General features: G+C 41.2%; 1 protein-coding gene across 1 annotated transcript; it reads right to left on the reverse strand.

The window, feature by feature from the left end:
• Nucleotides 1-7,299: 7,299 nt before the first annotated feature.
• LOC122774317 (basic helix-loop-helix transcription factor scleraxis-like) lies at nt 7,300-19,376 on the reverse strand. Its single transcript, XM_044033465.1, has 3 exons — nt 18,396-19,376; nt 17,793-18,009; nt 7,300-7,712 (listed from the first exon to the last, which is right to left on the reverse strand). Exons 1-3 carry the CDS (start codon nt 18,800-18,802, stop codon nt 7,674-7,676), a joined length of 663 nt encoding a protein of 220 aa, XP_043889400.1. The 5' UTR covers nt 18,803-19,376; the 3' UTR covers nt 7,300-7,673.
• Nucleotides 19,377-20,898: the final 1,522 nt, after the last annotated feature.

Below are 20,898 nucleotides of genomic sequence, written 5' to 3' on the forward strand. Positions count from 1 at the left end.
AGCCTTTTATATACAATGTTTTCACAATCTAATACAGTAAGAGTGAAATGCAGTGTAACAACAGACTCAGTTAAGTAGTTGAACAGTAATAGTTGAGTGGTAAAAACTCACTAGTTAGCTATATTTTCTTATCACTTGATAGAACACATAGTCTGTGGGAATGAATAGGATGAATATATTGGTATTTTTGTTTTGAATAACCTTATGATTTGTAGATGTAGACTATGTAGATACAGCAGGACTTCTTGTTGGCATGTACTGTAGCAGCACATGAAAGTGCGTCCTCCACCGGAAAGAAAGTGGTCTTCCAATTTTGAATTGCAGGAGTTCCAAATTAAGTAAGTTTAGAATTAACAACTCATTTAAACAAACAAACAAAAAAAACTGTATTGTACTCTGTAAAACAAAGTAATACTGAACAGCCTGCCTTTTTGAGCTGTTGATTAAAACTGACCACCCCACAATGCATTGTCTGTGTTACTGCAGTTTAAAACCATACTAGATAGAAACAATGTATTATGTTGAAAATTGGCAATCAACAGAAATTAATTTCAGCATTTGCTGTCGGGGGAAATCACTCACCGGAACACACACATTCAATCAAACAATCACAGAGGCTTCCATAGTGGTATCCTCTTCAGCAGAAAATGTCTTTTTAACAACCAATTAAAAGGCGAGCCAGGCTACGAGCTTTCAAAAGGAATGTTTACACAGTAGAGCTGAAGGAGACACAGAAGGAAGGAGAATATTCATCGTGGGGGAGAGAGGGGAGAGATAGAGTGAAGAAGGGAAGTAGGAAGAAAGCAGGGGAGCTGAGTGAGGTAAAGTCCAGGATTTGGCACTTTCACAGGTGTGCACTACAGGGGGTTTGAGGAGGAAGGAGTTGGTGTGTGTGTGTGTGTGTGCGCGTGTGTGGAGCAGCCAAACTGGCCACCTGTCTTTCCCTAGTTGTAGTTTTAGTGTTTCCTTTCATCCGGCCCTCGGCAGCACAGCTCCCACTTGGAGCAGTTAGCCTCCTGCCGTGTGTGGCTGTGTGTCCGTAACCGACTGTGTGTGTGTGTGAGTGTGTGCGCAACTGTGTGTGTTTGCATAGCTCGGGTCCCAATTGGATTAGAAAGACTAATGTTCCTAAAGGTGCATTTCACTCTTTCCTCCACGTTTTATATCTTTGTTCTTTATGTTTTATTGAGACAGTTCAAGTGAAGGCAGGAAGTTGGCCAACAGGCCGATGGAGCAGGAGAGGACACCAGAGGAAACTTCTGCTCCAATGTCAACAGGAGGTCATGCTTCAGGAAAAGCACTGCTACCTATCCGTCCTTAATTAATAGACCCTATTCAGCTGGGTACCATCTGAGCGCAAAAACATGGATGGGTTGGAAAAAAAACAGGAAGTACTCCTGTCTCCTCCTCTGGTGCTCATGTTATGACAGTTAAGAAATGTAAAAAAAAAGAGGAACTGATTTATGTTTTTGAGATAAGGTCCAAGGTAAGCCACATATTTTAAAATGTCGTAAAGACCGCTATAGCTGAATTGAGATTTGCAAGCTTTACATTTAGTTTCCTATATGCAGTTTTTTGTGTATAAGGGGTAGGACTAAGGTACATTTTGCATCGAGCTACTATAAAACCAAGCATTTCACTATGGATAGAAATGTCCCTTTTTCCCAAATTGACCAATTTGCCTTTTCATGCACTTTGTATTAACAGCGACTGAGGTGTGAAACTTTTTCACACCTCAACATTTCTGCATCTTCTCTGAACAACTAGAACTGTTTTGCTCTTTTACACAATCATTAAAAAAACAAACATATCCTACCTACTGAGCATCCACCAGAAGAAGCCAGTAACCATATGGTTTGCATATAGTGAGGCGGAACTCAAAATTTGTGGTCACCTCTGTAATAAAAACAGCTGCTACAGTATGCTGCTGCTATTTCCTATAGTGAAGGCCCACCAGCCAAAACAACTTAATTTACGCAACTACTGCTAGGTTAACTGCCGCAAATAAACTGAGACAGAGACACTGCAAGGTAATTTAGGGACATTTCGTAGGGGAACAGATTCATCATTTGTTACTAGAAATTGTACTTAATGCCTACAAGGATCTATGTAATTCATTTGAACATCTCCCACACCCGGCCACATTGTTGGTGTAGTGGTTAGCACTCTTGCTTTTGCAGCAAGAAGACAGACCCATGTTCGATCCGGTTGGAACAAAGGTCTTTCTTCTTCTCCGGTTTCCTCTCACAATCCAAAGACATGCAGATTTGTGGATTAAGCGACTCTGCTATAGTTCCTGTCTATCGCTATGGCTCCCAGTCCTACCAGGAGTCATGTCCTGTATATAAGAAGAAAATCAATGTTTTTTGTTACTGCTGAGTTCACCAGAGAACACAGTGGCCCTCTTTTATTAAAATAGTCTAGAAATCAGTGAAGATCTGGGTAGAGAAATCATCATCTGACTAAGATCTTGTGAGATCCATGAAATGTAAATTATAGTTGGAATATCAGTGAAAAAAATGGTCGGACGTTGATGACTGTGGCAACTGAAAACCACCGTCATTTGAATATCATGTTCCCTCATTGAAGGAGGAATGTAATCTGTCAAACTAACATGACCGCCGTAAAGGTAGCCATGCTTAACAGGTCTCCTTCAATTTCTTTCCAAACCAGGTATTGAGTAAAAAGAAATGTTGTAGCTAAGGCTGTGAGTATTCTTTGTGGCTTGTTCACGGCAGTGGAGTTTATTCCTTAATTTTAAAGGTATTTCCGGCACTTGTGATGTTCAGCGTCATCCAGTCCAGGCCTGAAGGCAGCCCCACAGAGCCCGAGCAAACACACGCCGTAGGAGAGAACACATTTCCTCACCCGTCACGCTCGCCCAACACGTCTTTGGATTTTGACAGCAGAGGTCCTGGAAAAGCAAACCAAAATATGCCACAGCTCCCTGAGCAAAGGTTCTCCTGGCTACATTGGCATATCAAATGGCACCGTGTTATTCTCCACGATGTTGGGCAGAAATCTGCAGGCTGCAATAATGTCACAAACTCTCTCTGGTGTATGTAGTAGAATCCCTGCTGATCCAAGACAGCGGTGTCTGGCCTTAAATCTTCTGACGTAACACTCCACTGTGCCTCCGTGCTTATTGAAGACCTTAGATTGCTAAGATACTAAACCTGATGTAGTCCTCTGGTTTCAAAATCTTTGAAAAAAAACCTTCAAAAATGTTATTGTAACCAGAAGTTAACCAATGTTGCCTTCAACCAGGCTCCTGCTGGATAATATCAGCTGTCAATCACACTGGTGTCCACTCCTATGTGCTGTGATTTTCCTCTAAATGGGAACATTATATAACAAATTGACATCATGGTTTATTGAAAAAGACCTGAGAGAGAATGACACCATTAACCCCTCAAGAAAATGTTTACTGATGTAATAAATCAAGTGAAAAGTAGGATAATTTTCCCATTTATTTTTGCAGTGGCCGTCTGGTGGCCAACTACGACCTAATTCTAATCCTAATGTGACTCATGTCCATAATAGCAAATGATAAAAGTGATAAATCTTTCCGTTACTGTATGCACAGTTTTCTTATCTATCTTTGTTTCATAAATGAGTGTGAATGCCTCTATGTTGTAGAAAGTGTTCTTTCATAAGTGACTGCGTTCGGTCATTCATCTTCTACCGCTTCTACCTCCAAATGAGGGTTGCAGGGTTGTTGGAGTCAATACCAGCTGACATACGGTGAAAGGTGGGGTACACCCTGGACAGGTTGCCAGTCCATCAGGGGCCACATAGAGGCAAACAACTATTCACTTTCACATTCAGAATCTAAAGTCAATTTAGTGTGTCCATCCATCTTCTACCACTTTATCCTTCACATGAGGGTCGTAGGGGGTGCTGGTGCCAATCCCAGCTGACATAGGGCAAAAGGTGGCGCACAAACTGGACAGATCACTAGTCCATCACAGGGCTACATAGAGACAAACAACCATTCCCTTCCATACTCACACCTACGGTCAATTTAGAGTATCAGATTTGCCTAATCCTCAAATCTGCATGTTTTTGGACTGCGGGTGGAAACCGGAGAACTCGGAGAAAACCCACCCACACACGGGGAGAACATCAGTCATATTACAAGTTCATTTTATTACTCTCAATCGTCTTCAGGTTACATCCTCGCCACCATCCTCACCACCCTCAGACTGTGCAGATGCCAGGAACGCAAGCTGCCTTTTTATTACTCCCACCATCAGTAATGACATGCCAGATTTCCATGGGGGCATCTTCATCAGAGACTATTACGTACATTGACAGTAAGAACCAGTCCAACCTCCGGTTCACCTCCGTCCAAAACCGCCCACTTAAAAACGCCACAGCAGTCTGCCCTCTCAGCTGATCTGTTTTCATCGATGTAAAATGCAGAGATCATTAGACAGCTAAGCTATATCACAGATTCTCCTCTTTAGTGCACGCTAGTGTGTGTGTGTATCAAAGTGTGTGACTGCACATGCAAATGTAAGTTCATCGGTGTACGAGTGTGTAAATGGTCATCTGTGTCTGTGTTAAAGCGCGTGTGTAGGCGTAAGGGGAACCTGATCTGGACTGTGTAGGAGGAACCCCACCACCACCACCACTGCCACCACTCTGAGCTGCTCAGACAGACGGCCTGCTAGAGAGATCAGACTCTCAGACTAACTGGACCAGAAGTCATTAGGACATACTAGACACACAGTGCTTTTTCAAAGCTATTGCTTCCTTTAAAAAATGAAATAAAATTAAAAATAAATCAGTAAGATTATCTGTGTATCACAGGCTCATGAAACAACGAAGAGCTTTTAAGCAACAGAGGTTCTCAAACCTTTGTCTCAGGAGCCAGTGAGCAGCAGGGACCACTTACATTAAACGTGTGCTCTGAGATTTAGTCTTTTGTTGTCTGGCACATAAGTTTAAAGGGCATTTTTCAAGCATAATATGCCAGAACTGTAATCTGTCTTTTTGTACAAGTGATTCTCCAGGAAGGATTTTACAACTATCTTCGGTTTATTAAGAGAGACTTCCTGAAGCACGCAAAGAAACAACGTTTTTCAGTCTTCCTTTTCGTCCCAACGTTGAATTTGCGACTTTTCCTCTTTCATCACCTTTGCAAATGACATCATTAAAGCATGTATTAAAGTATGTATCCTTTTGATGACATCACTCTTAGGACGCATTAACTCCATAAGCCTGGTGCCAAGCGTTCACTGCTGCTTATGGTTTGGGTGTTAGTGAGATTACACACACAATAAATCTTTTTTTTTTTTTTACGTGCCCCTTCCACTAAATACCGTGTTTTGGCTGTGCGAACAAGTCACACTTGTGTTTTTTTTGTTGGTAGTCTTTCTTCAGCTGACACTTGTCACACTAGGAAAAAGCTCCATAACTTGACACCTCAGTTGTGGAAAGTGCTTCTTAGCATTGTTAAAAAAATAATAATTTGGAAACACCAAACCAGTGCAGCGCTGGGGTCTGTCTCCATTAAAACAACGGCTCATTTACATCTCGCTTAATGATGGAAAATGGCTTTAAAAATGCTGCAGTGGTTTTATAACGCTGGCCCTGGACACTGTCGACTGGCTGTAGAATATAGTAACGGATCCCAGCTCTCCAAAGACATTTTAGTAATAAAACCTATGATAACTACAAGGAGAATCCAGTGCTAGCATCTCTCTCACATCAGCCACAACATTTCCAGGTAACCACAACTTTTGGTTTTCCTTAGGATTTGCTTTTCTAAGATTTGTTGCAGAACTCAGGGGGTGTAAAACCACAAATTCAGCTGTATTTTAACCAGTAATTAGGTGTATGGCAGAAAGAGCAAGTATGAAAAACAAATACATGTGTTATAAAAATAAATTTGACAGTACCTTTTTTAAAAAAAAAAAATAGAAAAAAATGGAAGGGCAGCATTCCACATTGTTAATGCTCTGATAATTTTCCATGAAGGCAGTGAACAGATTTGGAGGAAAACACTGTGGAGAGAAGCTGAAAAAGAGGGACGGACGGAAAGAGTGGCGAGAGAGAGAAAACGTGTGAGGTAAAAAAGATTGATAGATTGTAGGGTTTGCACAATATAATCACAAACTAATTGAAATTAAAATACGACAACATGCAATATCCTAAAATAAACAACTATCCCATTATTTGATATAAACAGCATTAAAATGACATTTGAGAAAATGATGATGCTTCTGTCAAAAGTAATTTTGACCATATCCTGCACGATAGATGGATGGATAGATGGATAGATAGATAGATAGATAGATAGATAGATAGATAGATAGATAGATAGATAGATAGATAGATAGATAGATAGATAGATGGATGAACAGAAAGAACTAGGGCGAGGGCAAGTGGTGCGAAGCGAAACACGCTGGAAAGCCATCACAAATCAGACTCTGGCCTGTGGTACTCCAGGGAAAAGAAAGGAAGAGCAGAGGAGGAGAGGAAGAGAGACAGAGCATGTGGAAAGGTAAAGAAGAGGACAGTGAGGGGACAAGAGCAGATGTCCATGAAGCCATACCTGCAGATTCAATCTGCAGTCTGCCCCTCAAACCCCACTCGTCCGCCTCATCTCCTAGCCCACACTGTCTGTGATCTGCCTGCCCCAGAAGAGAAGAAAGAGGGGGATGTGTTAGAGAGAAGAGAGTAAAAGAAAATGTTTTTTCTGATGATGTGAGCAGCAGGTGTAGTTGCTGTGGAACTTGTATTTATGTGCCCTGTGCTGCTTCTTTGGTAAAGGAATTTATTTGAAACTTTTAAAATTGACCCCTCCCCTTGTTGCCTGAAAGAGCAGAAGCAAGATAAAAACCAAGCATTTTTTTCTTTTCTTTTTTTTGAATATCTGCACGACATGGGACGGTTTCGCTGTGGAAACTTTTCATAATGTCAGTTGGGTTGGATTATGAGGTTCCAGTGCAGAATCTGCTGAAAATACCACCAACATATAAATGAAGTCTACTTCCAGATATACAAAAAAAATTTATTGGTCATCTTGAGTTCTTTTCCAGCATTAACCTTTAGAAATGATTATTGGAAATAACCGATACCACAACGTTCCAGCATATTATTTTTGTAATGCCAATGCTTTTGTACCTTAAACTCGTCCTCATAAGAATGCCATATGCTTGTTAAATAACATAGTTTCATTAGATACTGTTATGTCACATAAATATACATTTATATTTCATTATACACATTAATAACACACAGCTTTTGAATACAAATTTGTCTTTTCATTGGTTTCGTGTGTTTTCCCCGATCATGTGCCATAAGTTCCTCAGACTCTGAACAGCCGTTGAGTCAATACAGTAAAAAAAAAAGTCTCTTATAAGTGTTTGTTGAAAGGTTCTTCATGTTCATAACAAAGCAAAAGCCCTTTAAAAGTATAGTTAAACTTTTCACACGTGTCTCAATCATTATTTGAAAAGTTAAAAAGTTTGAATAAGGCAATATAAAAAAAATAAAAAATAATTCAACAAAAGAAAATGCTTCATAGAGTTCCTTTCAAAGTCCTGGAAGTGCTAAGAGAGTCCTTCAAAGGTCCATGAATGCATCACAAGTCTGTAAATCTTCAAGTCGCAGTAATGGTGATTTATCCTGGCATTTTATCCACGTGGTGCGTGTCCTCACTGTTAGCTTCTGATGGCTGTCTTCCTGTCTCTGTCTTTGTTCTACAGGAGAGAGAAAAAAACACACACACAATCATTAAACAACTCAACAATGAAATCAGTTTAAAGACAATTTATGTATATTTTATTTGCCTTCTTGAATAAGGAAATTCCCCTATGTATTAAGAAGTGTGCACTTCATTTTTGACATGATATTTTTCTTTTTCATGTTGGGTTAAATCATTGTTTGTTCAGTTTGCCATAGAGTGAAATACTCTGCTACATTCTCTTTAACTAAAAACTAGAATAAGTCATTTCAAACTGAGCAAAAGTTGTGTTATAAAACCCACTAATGCAGTGGAGCAGGTGAATGAGAATGCTGTGTTTGATGTCGCGCTTTTATTATGGTGTTATGTCATTGCTGTTCAGTGAAATGTTGAGTTTATTCATGGAAATAGATACTTTTCCACTGAAATTACCGACGCAGTAAATCAGTGTGGGCTTTGTTCTATGTAGTCAATGAAGTTTGAGTGTGTACAGCAGCATACATAATGCTCACTCACTGTGGTCGCAGATATTTCTTTTAATTTACCCAGTGACATCATGTGACAGCCCCTCATGATGATATGTTTCTCATTTATCTGTGGTATCAGAGCAGAGAAGCCTTGATTTCCTGGCTTATGAGGAAACCTTCTCTATCTGGCCAGGAAAATAACGTCACATTTTCCCTTCTCACCTAAAACCCCTGCTCTGCTCACTTCTCAGGACATCTAACACCGGCCTTTTAAGCCACGGTAAAAAAGCCTTTTACACCATGGGTTGATGGGCAACACACATCCCAGCTTCAATAAACACTTGCTTATGAATATTACAGTAAATTAGTCGAAATGAAAGTCAAAACTCTCACTCTCCTCCTCTGACTTTCCCTCTGCCCCCTCTCATATCTTCTTGACTGCCTTCCACTCATCAGCTGAACACCTGTTACACATTTCCTCTCAGACTGAGCACAAGATGTAGGTGTGTGGAAAAAATCTATTTGACTGACATCAGCAAAGGTGGGTAGATGTTTGGAAGGGTATCAGGCTGCAGCGAGAGCGTGAGATCGTAGGATTTGGACACAAGTCGGTCCACCCACAGACTTGGGCGAGTGTGAGGAGACGCAGGAGCTGTTATCATCAATCCTTACTCCAGCTGGACTGAGAGCACAGGATCATTATTAGATGCCTATTATCTAGACATGTGCCATTACCATCACACTGTATTTTTGCTTATCTTATATTTTTCTGGATGCTAAATGTAAACGTTGTGGTCCTACGGTGAAGCTTTTCTGGCACGGTCACGATAGGAGAAACATTTCTGGGACAGAAATATCAATCCATGTAAGATTATATATTTTCCTGGAGTAATTGGAGCTTTATTTACTTCCCGTAGCACCAGATATTGATAATTATATTAACAAGAAATGTATTAGATGAAATTATTAAAAGATGTGGTACAGAATTCATAGCAGCCGCAAGACTTGTTAAATGATGTTTTGAGGAAATTTTATTGGTTTTGTGCAAAAACTAATCAGTGAATCATTAAGCGCTGTTGACCATTTTCAAGTGTTGCCCGAGTGTTATGTGAGTAACCACGTCACCAAGTAATTACATTCATCAGCTGCAAAATGCTTTTGCTTAATGCATCTCAAAATTGTTCCCCCGACTTTGTAATTCATACACTTTTCCACTTTTGTGGTATTTCTGCACATATAAGCAGGATTCGCCCTTTTTTTTTATAATTATGTTTCAGCACTTCACTAAACTAGATCATGGTCTGTGTTAAATACCGGAAAAAAAGCCCCAACTCTAATGATCCTAAAATACACCATAAGTGGACAATAAATGATCACTAACCAAGAGCATTAAGCCATCATTCACAGACAGGGAAAAACAGGTAGAGTCTGCCAGAGCAGAGTCAGGAGGCTTAATGACCTGTGTAGTGTTTGGCCACCTGACACACTGTCTCTAATTTGTTTTGAACTGTCTCCGTAAAAAGTAAGTAAGTAAATGATTGCAAACAGAGCCTAGAAAAGTTCTGGCCTCGCGAAGCATCGCTGCTTCTACAGATGCAAAAATCTGTGCTCTCTGGAATACGATGTGGAAAAGTGCAGGCATTTATCAGTGGGCGTGAAAGTGATGCAGGTTAGGGACAGTCGTGGGTACATAAAAACAACAACAAAAAAAACCCCCATCCCACTCAGAAAGTTTGCATGAGTATTGGATAATTTACCAAATTGCATCGAATTACCATGAAATCGGCCCACGCCTCGGCGAGAGTTTAGAAAGCACAGCTGTAGCCGGTCCAGTCAAAGCAGGAGGAGGGGACGAGACTTAAAGGCTGCTCTGGTAGTCAAAACAATCTCCTGAATGGCATGGCCGGGTGACATATCTGCTCTCTGTCTCTCTGTTTCTCCCCAAACACACACATGCAGACATACCACTGACCTCCCACGAGGGTGATTTGTCTGACACTAATATGATTACCTGATAATGTTTATTTTAGATACAATACAATGGTATTACCACACGGGAACATGTTTGAGGGTGAAAACCTAACTTTAATGTGAAGGTAGTAAAGTCTCTTCACGGCATCTTATTGAATTCAAACTTTAATATTGTTTCACTGAAACTCTATCTACGTTTCAATCTGTCTGTTTCTCCCTTCTCTTTTCTTTTTTTTTTCTCTTCCCCCTTTCTTTCCTGTTAAGCCCCTCTGTCAAATACAAACATCTAATTTAGTTGCTGGCTGCTTGGGGAGAGGAATGACTGGTTGGAAAAAAAAAAAAAATGATTCCACTTGGGTACTGGCCCGAAAAATCATATAAGGCTATTGGTATTCAACCATGAAATGAAAACTAGTAATATCCCTTTAGTTTATCGAGTGAAAATATGTGAATAAGAGTCGGTGCCCCGAGTGGCTCGTACAAGCCGTAATTATCCTCATAAAGGCTCAACGATTAGAGGATCACAGGCATGTGCGTACAGCAAGAGCAGCGCAATAAATAACGCGGGGCAGACATTTAAATAAGCTGACAAACAAAGTGAATGAGCCGCACTTTGTCATTATGTGGCTTGGATACATGAGACGTGCACTTCATGTTGACTGTGGTTTGCTAATAAGAATTCATTTTGGCTTATTTAGAAATTATTGCACCTGATTGTCCAATCAGACGTCGCTCACACTGGGCGGCTAATTGTCTGCGTCTGGTTTCTGATGATTTACGGCTGCACAAGCTGGCACTTTATCATCCGCGCCGCGATGCTCGTCCCGCAACGGCCAACACGATGTCATTAGCCTCGGTTTGATATTGTTTTCATGAACTGCGCTGTGTCTGCCTCAGAACACGTCTTTAAAGGTTTGCTCTTTGCCCGGCTCAGCTTTCTGTAGTCTTGCTCTAATTTGCTCTGTGAGCGGCGCGCTCCCCGAAGGCCGAATGACAACAGAATCATAGCTTTGCTAATAGATTTTGTTAGTTATCTGACCCGACTTCTTCTGTTGGTGTTAAATTAAGTCTTAACTGCTTCCATCTGTGCTGGAAACACACAGACGGGCCCATGCATGAAGGCACGCAGTCATACACAAAAGCCAGGCTCATATACACAGACACATGCCGAACGTGGGTGAGAATATATTTGAAAAATACACGGATGCACTTCATTAGCATAGTCTGAGTGAGAGGCAAACGGGAGAAGCTCGTGCGCTGAGGATGCACAAAACATTCGCTCTCAAGTCAACACCGGCATTATCAGTAAATGAGGGTCATTTAGTTTCATCTGTGACCTTGAAACATCTGCTTCACGCACACACACAAGTGACGTAATGTTATTTTCCAGTGAAAACAGACTAATATCCAAATGACAGCAAAACCCACAGTCGTTAGTGAGCTCCAAAACGTCCTCGCCGCGCATTTAATAAGCTCTCTTACTCTTGAGCTGCAAGGTTCATTTGATCTCGATAAAGAAGCAAAGTGTAGTTGCGTCTGAAAACCAAACTGGAGGATAAATAGCAAAACTGATGATCCTGCTGAGTTCTTGGCTATTTCTCTCTTTCTGTTTCTCCCCTTGTCTGTGTCTGTTCCCACAACTTCCTGCACACCATTAGTATAGAAAGTGTTGAAAGCACAGCCGTGATCCAGGACTCCTGAACTGAGTAATCATATATGCGGTGGGGTTTTTTGGGGGGTGGGTTGGAGGGTGGGGGGTGGGGGGGGCCTTTGGGTTAGCGTCTAGAAAGCAGCAATGAACTGCCGTCTGGCTGCAAAAACCAGAAAAAAATAGAAGCAGCACGAAATGGCTTTTGATAAAAAAGTCTGTGTGTCACGAGTTTAGTGCACTGTGTGTCAGTATTTCTGTGGTTGTACCCGAGTTTGCGCCTGCATGTGTGTATGTGTCAGTTGTGTGGGTGTGCGTGTGTGTGTGTGTGCGCAGGGAGGGCGTTTCACAGAGAGTGGTTTCCAGGCTTCTTTAACATCACCATCAAAGTCCAACGTCAATGTGTTTCTAATAGCAGCTGAATTAAACACTGACTGTACCGGCCTCAGCAGAGGATAAATCATTTACAGAACAATTAGCTCATTTGTTGCTCCGCTCTGCACAGCCAATGACTTCCAGACACAGAGAGCCCGTGTGTGTGTGTGTGTGTTTCTGTCTGTGTGTGTCTGCGTGAGTGCGTGTGTGTGTGAGTATATGATTATATACCGTATGTATAAGACAAGTACATTTCACCTACAGATAGAAAGCGTATTTCACACACACACACACACATACCAAAAAGAGATGAGTCTGTTTCTAATTAGACATTTTACAGGAGCTCAGATTAAATAAAAAACTGTTTGTGACAAAACGTTTCAATTTGGAGAAAAATTCCAAATAAATCAGATCCCTTCAAACTGGAATTAAACCCGGCTTGGGCCTTAAAATGCTTGTAAACTCAACTCAATTTTATCATCTCAAAGGGACCGTGCTCTTTTTTTTTTACAGAAACCACATGATAAGTATCACGGTAGATATATTTCTGCTAGATTTTTTATTTTTATTTTGTTTCCAAACAAAATACCCCATTTTAATCAAATCAAGTCAAATGTGCTCCTTTAGATTTAAAATTTTGGAAAATGTTTGCACTTGTCACATCCAGCTTCAAAGGAAGTAGTTCAGCGTGACTGCTGTTCCTGGCGGAAGAATCGCTGTTTCTGTTTACGTTTGCCATTGAGTCGAATTGACCTTCTGCCTGATTCAGGCCAAAAGAAATAAGACAGGGTTGTGAAGGAAAGCTGTAAAAATGCTCCGAGCACCGCGGCCTTAAGGCAGATTAGTGAAAGCTCTCCGCTCTCATATTGTCTCAGAGAGGTAGTGAATAAACTATAAACTCATGTGCTGCCTTCATACACAAATACAACAAACGAGTATAGAGCTAAAGTTGTGATATTTAAAAATAACCGTGCTATAGTCTCACTGTAGTTGACAGTTGCACTGATCAGCAGAAGCCGAGAGGCCTAACACACACACACAGGATATCTGCATCAATCAAGCAGACAGCGCGGGGATTAAGCAGCTCCCAGCTCACCTCAATCCTCTATTCTTAAGCTCTGTACATCTCATTTACAGATGGAGCCATCACGACTGTCCCCTCTTCCTCTTCCTCTTCTTCTTTTTTTTTTAACGGCATATATCAAAGGCACCTGTACACAAGAGTTTTGTCCATGCCAAACTCCTGGTACTGACCCGCACCTGAACTGCTTTCAGGAAAAGTCAAAAATCCTGATAAATGTGGATGTTTGATGAATAGTTTGGCCGTGGATCAGAGGATAGTAAAGCATGTTGTTCCTGACAGTATATCACTGCAAGGACAGAGAAAAGGGACAGAGACAGCGGGACACACTGAAACACAACAACAACACACTGCAGCAACCAAAGAACTTTTCCACTTGAAGGACAAACACCTATTGACGTATTGCCTGAAGATACAAGCAAGTACTAGGATTCCAGGCTCTTTAATGAAATATTCTTTTAGCTTTAACAAAGTGAAATTACACTACTGTTACAGTGAGCAATGCCCACACACCACAGAGGTCAAATTCACAAGTCTAGACGCCACTTAAATAACACCTTTACCTTGTATGTTTCTGTCTTAAAACCTTTATTTTTGCACCTCCATTACATCACATACATTTTAAACCATCAAAAGCTGAAGTATGAATGCACTTATTTTCTGCCTTTCCACTTGCGATTGCAATATCACTGACCACATAGAGCAATGTGTGTATTTTTTGACAATAATTGAAAGGAGTATATCTCAAAAAAGTGATATTATCGTTTGATTTTTTTTGTGTGCTTGAAAATATATTTTTATTGAATTTATTTTGAGTCTGGGGGGTTCAAATTAAATCCTTACTTTGGTCAGTCGTGCGTTAGAGGAAAATGTCTCGATAGAGTGTCTTCAATAATAAGAAACGCTTTGTTCATGTTCATAGCATCATCCTAAAAAGTAGAAAAATATAATAAACCTAACACCTATTCTTCAAAATGTCCCTTTCATCAACTGGTACCACATATGATGAAATGACATTAGTAACACAGTGAATACGACGTATAGTGGGCGCCAGAGTAGCTCTCTGTGTTAGTCGTTTCAAACTATATATGGCTGTTTAGAAAGGGTTACACTATGCACACACGTATAATAAGAGGAAATGAGCGTATACATTTCGCACTCTCACTCTTCTGCACATTGGAAATAGATGTAACTGAAGCGGCGGCTCTAAGCAGACCTGACAGCTGTGATGAACCTCAATGACCATAAAAACATACAAAGAGAGAAAGAGCCCAGGACAGCAAGTCTCATTTTACCATCACAACCGTTTCCTCTCTGTAATCACCAGCACCGACTCTGCCCTTTAGCCCACTTAGAGCCTCTGCACGACCACTTTTCCAAGCAAAGTGAAAAGTTCTCAGGTTCTGCCAATCACAGTTAACCGTTTCAATGCCACATGACCTTAACATCTCTGAGTGTATGTACCTGATTTCTTTTTCAGGCAGACCATATCAATTTCATTTGGCCACTGTGCATTTAGCTGTGACACTGTGTCAGGTATTTTAGCAGCACTAAAAAAACACTTTTCTCATCATTGTTGATCAACTACATAGAGCAAAAAAATATATAGAAGGTAAAAAGAGACTCCCACTATCTATAAATCCTTAATTTATCTAGTATATATAATGGTTTTATCTGTGCTGTTGACCTTCACTTCACTGTTTGTGTGCAAAAACTCAAATGTGTGTTAATGAAATGGTCCCTAACAAACACCCTTTCTCATCCGAGTCAAGCAATTGTAGGAATTTACCGAGCCATTAAAATAATGCTGATATTTGTCAGAATCATTTTTTTTATTGATCTTTTGAAATGAATCAAGAGTTTCTTAATGATGAGTAACAATTTAAAGGTTATTTACATGATTTATTTACCAAAAACAAAGCGATTGTCCCGACAACACGCTGTAAACACACCTGTCACCACCGTGATGCTGTTAAAGCAGAGACACTGTAGCTGCATCTTATTCTTTATACAGTCAATAGTCTACAGAAAACACGACAGTCACAGTGACAGTGGCAGCCGTTTGAGCTGCAGAGCTGGTCAGCAAAAGTGACATTTGTCTTATTTTAATGCACCTTATATTAACTTTTTATACAAAGGTTTTTTTTACATATTTACCAATTAATGTTTTGTGATATTTTAAGCTGTAAGTATGAATGTGTGTGTAGACGGGGGTGTGGGTGCTGCGTACTTCAGCTGAGATGAGTGTGCATGTGTTCAATATTTATTCTTTTATTTATATTCTTCTTCTTATGCTGCTTATGCTTGTTCGTTCCAACAAACAATGTTTTGTTGTATTACTTATAAGGACAATAAAAAAACTATTTATCCAATCCAACGGGTTGATATGAGAAAAACAATTTTGTCTGTATGAATGTGTATGCAGGTCTCACTTTCATTAGGACACACAATACCTTGCTGAGAATAAAGGAGGCAGATAAATAATCTTTTGTGTTCCAACATGCTGTGCACTGCAGCATAAACTTTATTTTTAGGAGAGCTTAAATTCACCTTAACTGGAACCAGGGGAAGGTGTCTATATCGTTATAAAGGCATTTAAGTCCTTGAACAAACAACGTCTAAACCTCTAAATCTCTCCCTTACATATCTTCCTTCTCTCAGGTTCGTCTCAGTGCAGTTCAGGGACAACCCGTACAGATGCATTTGACCTAGTGTACATCATATGGAACAGAAAGTAGTGTGACATTTCATGGAGCTATTAAAACAGCATAAAGGTGACTGACACTAAGCGACATGGACTCAGTCAGACGGTCTGTGTTTGGCATTCCTGACATGAGAAAACTTCACAATTGTTCTTTGCCCAGCATGCATTTACAGGTCAGTCAGGCAAGTGCAGCAGTGAGCTGACAGCAGCAGATAGTATTACACAGCTCCTACTGACAGCTGTGACCTCCACCGGGCTGATCGATATGCAGCTGAGAGCAGCAGGAGAGGCGGGGGGCGGGGGGGTGGTGGGGGAGAGAGAGAGGAGCTCGAGTGGAAGAGGAAAACACAATGAGGTGTGGGTGAGAATAAAGGCAAGAAAGAAAAGGAGACAAAGGAGAGACAGGTTTCAGATCAGTAATCTCCCAGCTGAGGGAGTCTGGGTTACGTCTAGGCTTTCGCTTACAGAGGTTCATAGGGAGGGGCACACACTGCTGAGACTCAGGTTATCCCTCAGCTAAAGGGTCTCTGGGTTTAGACACTGAGGAGGGTATTAGCTTTCACACACTGCTGGGGTAACGGGGGAGTCTGCCAGATGTCAGCTCCTTACCCATAAATCCTGCTAAATGGGCAGTGGCTATGGGTTAGAGGGGGTAAAGTTGAGTGGACGTCACCTCTCTATCATCATCTGTGGTGTTTGCTGAAAACAGTCGTATATACATTTGATCATGGTCAGCTGACGTCGGTCCTTTATTCCCTGTTATTTCTCATCGGACTCGAGACTTTCTTAGTGTGAGTGTGTTCCTGATTATGTCTATTTCCTGTGTTGAATCAGTTAAATGTGAGTTGAAGCGCGCACAGGATCGAGTTCTCCTCCTCTGAGTCTCTATTAAGGTGTAGACTGACAGTGTTGCAGCAGTGGAAAAAGAGCGCTACAAAGAAGCATCTGTCACTGAAATGAGAAATCAGAGTGTTATGAAGAGAAAAATAACTCTTTTTTTTTTACTGTTTTCCTGAATTAAATTCCGGTGAATTGTGTTTTGTTAGGGTTAACCTCCAGAGATAAACACAGTATTTTTGTTTTTGTGGCTTCGTGTTCCAGTGGATCAAATATATTTCCAGTTACCAATCTGTTTATCTCGGGTCGGTTGTTTGTAGTTATGATTAAAACCTTCTCATATTCAGGCTGACGTCAAGACATTCTTGAAATTATACGTTTTGGATGGATTTCCTGGGTTCACGGTCATAAATCTCACTCACTGCATGAATAACCTTGTAAGCTTTAAATTTTAAAAATGAAAAAAGAGAGGAAGAAGAAGAAACACCACAGATTGTTTTTATGTAATGGTTGTGTACATACTTTGAGACCCAGCTCAGCGCTTTCTTCGCTCCTCAGACACAAAACCAATCTCCTCTTTTCACTGTCAATGTCCAGACGTTCAGAAACCACCTTGAACTTTCAAGCCACCTGCTGGAGTTAAACTAACCCCCAACAGCACAATAACACACAGTCATTCACCCCAACAGAGAACTTTAAAGAGGTTCTTCTTTTAAAAATCCCTAAGGGCCAGTGAGGTATATGGAAGCAGTCTCTGATCTCACGTCAGCTTTAAAAACCAAATTGACCCTAAAGTTCCACACTAGAACCTTCACTCTAGTTTTAGTTCAACTAAATCTGTGTCGTTCAGTATTTTTTTCATATTCATGAAATAGTAAAAACCTTAGATTAGTCTTGTTTTACAAGTGTGTGTTTTATTGGAGAGCCACAGTCACATCACCGTGACTGAAATGCCCTTTTTTGAAATTTGGTTTCTCTTATTTATTTCTATTGACTAAGCGTTTTCTGCTCACCATTTTCCTCTGGTTGCTGAGGCAGAAAGTACAGATGTGCTTGGGCTGAGCTGATTGGTCAGATCCTCTGGTGGGGGAGGAGTTAACATGGAAGAAAGGTGGTGAGGGTGCATGGCACGGCTGTCCGTCATGAAGCCCCTCGCCCAAGAGTAAGACGTTCCCCAGGTGACTGATGTAGCTGCTGGCCAGACGTAACGTCTCGATCTTTGACAGCTTCCTAAGAATCAGATCAGACATTTACAATATTAATGAAGATAAAAGTGCACAATCTTCTCCTACTTGCGTCATCTTATTGTTTATTTGATTTGGCAAACAAATATTGATCATGCAGTGACAAGGCATTTTTAAGTTTATGTACAATATTTCAAAAAGAGATGTTGTCCAAATCCCAGACACTAACTCTATGACTAATGTTTTACTGGGACTAGTTTTTACTTATCAAGTTCTCAGATGCAAGTACTTTTCCTGTGAGATCTCATTTGTGAATCAGATCAAATGCAGTGACACTCAGTACGTTTACATGCACATTTAAGTCACGCCTAATGGAGCTAAGGCCGTAGTCTGACTAAGACGGGCGATCGGACAACTCTGGCTGCTCTGTACCTGTCTGCAGGCTCGGTGGGGATCAGCGTGCGCAGTGCTGTGAATGCCGTGTTGACAGAATTGGTGCGATCTCTCTCCCGTGCATTGGCTGCGGTCCTCTGGCGAATCTCAGTAGGGGCAGTCGGAATTGGGGGGACAAGTCTACCCATCATGCCGCCTACGCCTATACCTACTCCTCCGCCCCCTCGGTCCCCACACAGCTTCCTCTTCCTGTTCACCTTGATGTGAAAAGCAGATGGGGATGAGGAGGAAAGGCGGAAGGCCGCAGAGTTGGAAGAGTTGGTGCTCCGCTCTTCTGAGCCTGACCCTTCGCTCCCATTCTCGTCATCGTCTTCAGAGAGAAGTGCGATGTCACCATATAGGAAGCGACCTGCGGGAGGCGCTGTGCGGAGCATGGCAAATGTCATCTTGCTCACAACAAGAGTCAGGCAGCTACTGACTGATTCTAGTGCAACGTCCACTTGTTGAGGTTAAGTTTCTGCAAAGCTGTGCCAAAGCTTCTACCCCCTAACGTTGTCCACCTTTGGTGATGTTTCTTTACAGCTAACGTATGTTCTTTGTGAAATCTGTCGAGTCAGGTCAGTGAGATGCCAGAGTTGAGAGAGTCTTAGTTCAGATCAGCAAGTTGATCATGAGTCAGGGAAGAGTGACTCAAGCCTGGAGCTGCTGTGTCGCAGGTGGCTGCACGTTCCAGGTCCTTCTTGTTCTTCTGTTTGTTTGCTAAAAAACACTTCACATCCCAAAGGTCAGTCCCTCTTTCACTTAGTCCTTTGATAGAAAACACATTTACAACGGCATGCTGAAGTCAAGCGGTTGTTGGTTTGTCCTCTTGTTCCTCTCTGAACCTTCTCCCTTGCTCCTTTGTGTCTATATTTGTCTCTTTCAAGTCCAGTTGCATAAACTACTCCCAGCCTGTGGCAGCAGTTTGACTCTCTTTTGCTCTCTGCTGGTCTCTCTCTCACCCTTCCTCCCTCTCTGCCTCCTTTCTCCACGTGTGCCTGCTGTCTGAGTGTTTCCGTCTGCCCCTGGTCTTATAGGCAGTGGGAGGACCACAGGACTCCACCGCTCCTCCTCTGAGCTATAAGGTCCCTCGGCTGCTGTCTAGAAGCAGGCCAGAGAGACCGGAGGCAAGAGGCAAACCATCAGCAGGAGTTTGTTTTGGCTGCACACTGGTGTGTTACAGGGGAAATCCATCCTAAAACAGAACTTGCATCACCCAGTGTGTTGGGACACTTTGGTGACCTTAGAGGCCACAGAGCGACTCATATCCCTCTCAGCGTGAATACTGTACACACGTTCAGGAACTTGGACGATGACTTAAAATGGAAATGAAACAGAAATAAAATGTTGTCATCTGACAGGAGTAATAAAGCTATGATCTTGGACAGTGCAATAAAATATCAGATGTCTAAGAAACTAAATATGTTCAAATAACATTGGAGGGGTTTTTTTGTTTCAAAGATATGATTGACCTCTGTGAACTTAGAGTTGTTCGATGCTAATTTTTCTTACATAATTAAAAATTATTTAACACACATTCTCAATTTTCTCGAATACCATGTTTTGACATTTACCAGTTTTGCACACTGCTCTCTCATAACTTATCAGACTTATCCGACAAAGCATGGTTCCCAATGTGAGGTGAAGCACTAGGATTTAGGTTCTCAAAAACTAATGTTTTCTTCAACCACTCGCTTGACAGCAGTATTCGTGTTGAAATATGAGTTTTTCTCAGTCAGTGGCCCATGTGCTTAGTGTTTGTCCTTCAGTGGTGAGCAGCCGCAGTGCTATAAGCTTGCTCAAACCTCTCCATGGAGGCTTGTTGTATTCAAAGCCTTTTTTTCCCTCTAATAGCTGTGATGCTGGTGGTCCTGCAAGTAGTTTTCTCTCCAGGGGTTCAGATTTTTAGGGTGGAGTGTGGAGGAGAGCTGCATTTGTACTCACCCTAACTCCCTTTAACAATCTGTCTTCCTTCTAAATAGAAGAAGAAATGAAAAGAGTCGGCAGAGGGAGCAAAGACAGAGGAGGAAAAGACAAGTGAGAGAAAACTTATGAGGGACAGAATTAACTGTTTGTCTATCTGTCTGTCTTTCTATCCATCTATCTATCTATCTATCTATCTATCTATCTATCTATCTATCTATCTATCTATCCATCTTATCCATGTCTGTCTGTCTGTCACAATCTGTCTGTGTGTGGTAAGACTTGAATGTGTTCCAGTGTTTTGGGAAATCAAGTTCCTGCTCATATTTTATGAAACGTTTTTTTACTGCCTTCATCAAACTTCATTCGTATTTGAAGTCTCTGGGACTTTTATTAGCCTTGATCATGAAACCCAAGCCTTATTTCCAAGTAACTGGCTTGACCTTTAAATTGTACTTCCTGCCTAATGTGTACAGTGGTTGAAGGTCAATAACCTATGTAAAACTCAGCCATGAAGTCTGTAATCCTCAGTAGTGCATTAATGAAAACTCTAAACCCAAATGCCATTACTGGTATGCAT

The sequence above is a fragment of the Solea senegalensis genome, linkage group LG9 (assembly GCF_019176455.1).
Source record: "Solea senegalensis isolate Sse05_10M linkage group LG9, IFAPA_SoseM_1, whole genome shotgun sequence".
Lineage (NCBI taxonomy): Eukaryota > Metazoa > Chordata > Actinopteri > Pleuronectiformes > Soleidae > Solea > Solea senegalensis.

What these genes read in the sequence shown, in the direction of transcription:
- LOC122774317 (XM_044033465.1), bottom strand. Translation starts at nt 18,802, where the DNA reads ATGACATTTGCCATGCTCCGCACAGCGCCTCCCGCAGGTCGCTTCCTA. An exon ending in CCCACCGAGCCTGCAGACAG is followed by an intron (nt 18,010 to 18,395) that starts GTACAGAGCAGC and finishes TCTGATTCTTAG; the next exon opens with GAAGCTGTCAAAGATCGAGA. An exon ending in TCAGCAACCAGAGGAAAATG is followed by an intron (nt 7,713 to 17,792) that starts GTGAGCAGAAAA and finishes TCTCTCCTGTAG; the next exon opens with AACAAAGACAGAGACAGGAA.